Below are 2,522 nucleotides of genomic sequence, written 5' to 3'. Positions count from 1 at the left end.
AGAGAGAGAGAGAGAGAGAGAGAGAGAGAGATTGATAGATGCTATATACATGTTAACTCTCATTTCAGTTTGCCTTTAACAAAACGATAGACCATTCCACAGTCTTCTAGGACATGCAACCCATCCAAAGATGGAATTTTAATCCATGTCTCATGTGACACTGACACAGTGACACACCCGACAGAGGTCCAGATGCTAATGAGGGAATAACCTTCATACACATAGGAGTTATTTCATATCCACTCTCACCAGGAATCCTGGCCTAAGTTTTGAACTCACTCTATTTATACAAAGAGAAACCAAACAAAACGAGAAATACACATTAAATTCTTAAGAGTTTTTAAAATGCAGCGATGACTCGGGTGGTAAGAGACGTGCCCGCCGCTGACACAGGGGAAAACTGACACGCCTCTGTGTTCTCAAGTTCCAGTACCGAGCTTCTTCAGACATAGTGCGCGTGCACAGCACCCTCCACTACATGTGAAGGTGTTATCTAGATTTCCAAATCATCATTGTGCTGCATACAGTCCACAGCAACATGCAAATGCCCCTTCAGAGGAATAAATGGCAGAACCCTGCTTGTCTCTGTAGAGGCGGCGAGCACCCTGGCTCACTGTCCCAGCAGAAGCATCTGCCCGTCGGGCCCCAGCGGGAAGGTCGGCCAGAGTCCTGGCAAAGCTCGCAGCTCTTGTCCAGCTGTGGTGACTGACTGCTAATCCCTCCACATAATCTCACCAGGCTCCCCTAGTGACCAGGGGATTTACTTGGGTCCTCTGGTGGCCACAGACCAGAAAAACACCGGATATTCAGAGAGGAGAGGAAAAACCCGACAACCCCTTGCCTTTAAATGAACCCTGAGAGACAGCAGCCCCGCCGGGGAGAGAGGGACCGCCCCATACAGTGACCCAGGCTGGAAGCTTTAAGGAAGCGGACTGTCACTGCTTTCTCTAGTGGAGAAGCTGACAGACTCAGGCCACTGTCCCGCTGGGGAGCAGAGAGGGCTCTAACTCTGTGGCATCAGGGCTCCCTGGACACTGAGCTAGGTTCCTAGGCTCGCTCTAGGTCCCCAGGCTTCCCAGGAAGCAGCCTAACTCGCGTACCTGCTTGGACTTCCAGACCTCGAGCACAGGCATGCCGGCAATGATGGAGTTGGGGTCTTCCTGGGCGGCTGAGTTGACGGTATCATTCGCTCCAATCACGAGGACCAAGTCAGTATCTAAAGCGGGAAAGGGAACGGAGAAGGTGTAGAGCTCGGGTTTTACCTCTTCCCTGGCACATTATAGCGACACGATTTTGGAATCACAGTACTAACAACAAAAACCAACCTTGCTCAGCACGCGCACTGGTGTCCTGTCCCGGGCGCTGCTTGGCCCCATCAGGTCGATGCAGACACCCCACAGCACAACGCACACCCCACCCTGGTCCAGCCTCCCAACTGTTGTGATGTCCAGGTCCACTCTTCCTTTCTTTTTTTTTTATTTTAATGAACATTTACAGAGATTTTGGATTTCCATTCACTCATTCTTGCATTTTTCTCCCTGCCCACCCCTCCTCCCCCAGTTCACTCTTCTCTTTGAGAAGGAAAAGAAAAATTCTGTCATTGGTGTACAATGCCCCCACCCCCCAGTACACTCCACTGTGCAGCCTTCATTCTGGACTCTTGTCATAACCATAATACCCAATCATATATCGCTTTTAAACTCTTATCTCCCTCATCTGTTTCAATGCAGTGTACACAATGTATCCAATTTTTCTCAGTCTCACCCCAACCCTGATATCAGTCCTGTTCTACAACAGTGGCACTATGCAGTATTTGTCCTTTTGTGCCTGAGATATTTCACTCAGTATATTCTCCTCCAGGGTCACCCATTTTTAATAATATCGCATGAGTTCCTTACAGCCAAGGTGTCAGCTCATCTGGTTGAGTGTTCTTCTCACCCTCTACTTCGCCAAGCAAGATGTCCTTCTCCAGGAACAGGCCCCTCCTGATGGCTGTTGTTGGTGATATGAGGCAGCACTGAGCTGAGTATGACGCCTAGCAACCCTATGAACAACAGCCTTTGAACCCTGTCTCTGCCGTCCTCCTCAGCTGACACACTTAAACCCATCACTGCAGTCACTGTGTCAATGAATCTGACTGAGGGGGTCCCTCTCTTTCACTGACCTCCTACCTTTCCAAGCATGCCATCCCTTTCCAAGGAACAGCCTCTCCTAACAACATGTCCAAAGCAGGAGACGGGAAGTTTCACCATCCCTGCCTCCATGGAGCACTCAGGACGCACTTCTTTCCAGGATGCTAGTTCTTTTAGGCGGCCCACGGGATGTTCAGTGCTTCTCCAGCACCACAGCTCAAAGGCACTGATTCTTCTTGACATCCGTACTCACTGTCCAGCCCTCCGACGCATGGCAAGTGACTGAAAAGATGATAGCCCAAACTGGGCACACCTTAGTCCTCAAACTCACATCGCTGCTCCACAATAATTTGGAAAGGTCCCTGACTCTTCCGTATTCCCTGATGTATC

The 2,522-nt window shown here is 49.9% G+C and overlaps 1 protein-coding gene across 1 annotated transcript in view; it reads right to left on the bottom strand.

Moving 5' to 3' along the window:
• NNT (nicotinamide nucleotide transhydrogenase) overlaps positions 1-2,522 on the bottom strand; it is a 172,064-nt gene that overhangs the window by 15,920 nt on the left and 153,622 nt on the right. Inside the window, exon 20 of the mRNA XM_006898607.1 lies at positions 1,101-1,216. Coding sequence (XP_006898669.1) covers positions 1,101-1,216 — 116 coding nt within the window. The remainder of the gene's footprint in view (positions 1-1,100; positions 1,217-2,522) is intronic.

Source organism: Elephantulus edwardii, unplaced genomic scaffold, assembly GCF_000299155.1.
Source record: "Elephantulus edwardii isolate Elephantulus edwardi_28Jun2011 unplaced genomic scaffold, EleEdw1.0 scaffold00235, whole genome shotgun sequence".
Taxonomy (NCBI): Eukaryota; Metazoa; Chordata; class Mammalia; order Macroscelidea; family Macroscelididae; genus Elephantulus; species Elephantulus edwardii.
Note: the sequence above shows the minus strand (reverse complement) of the source record. Positions and strands in the feature narration are given on the sequence as shown.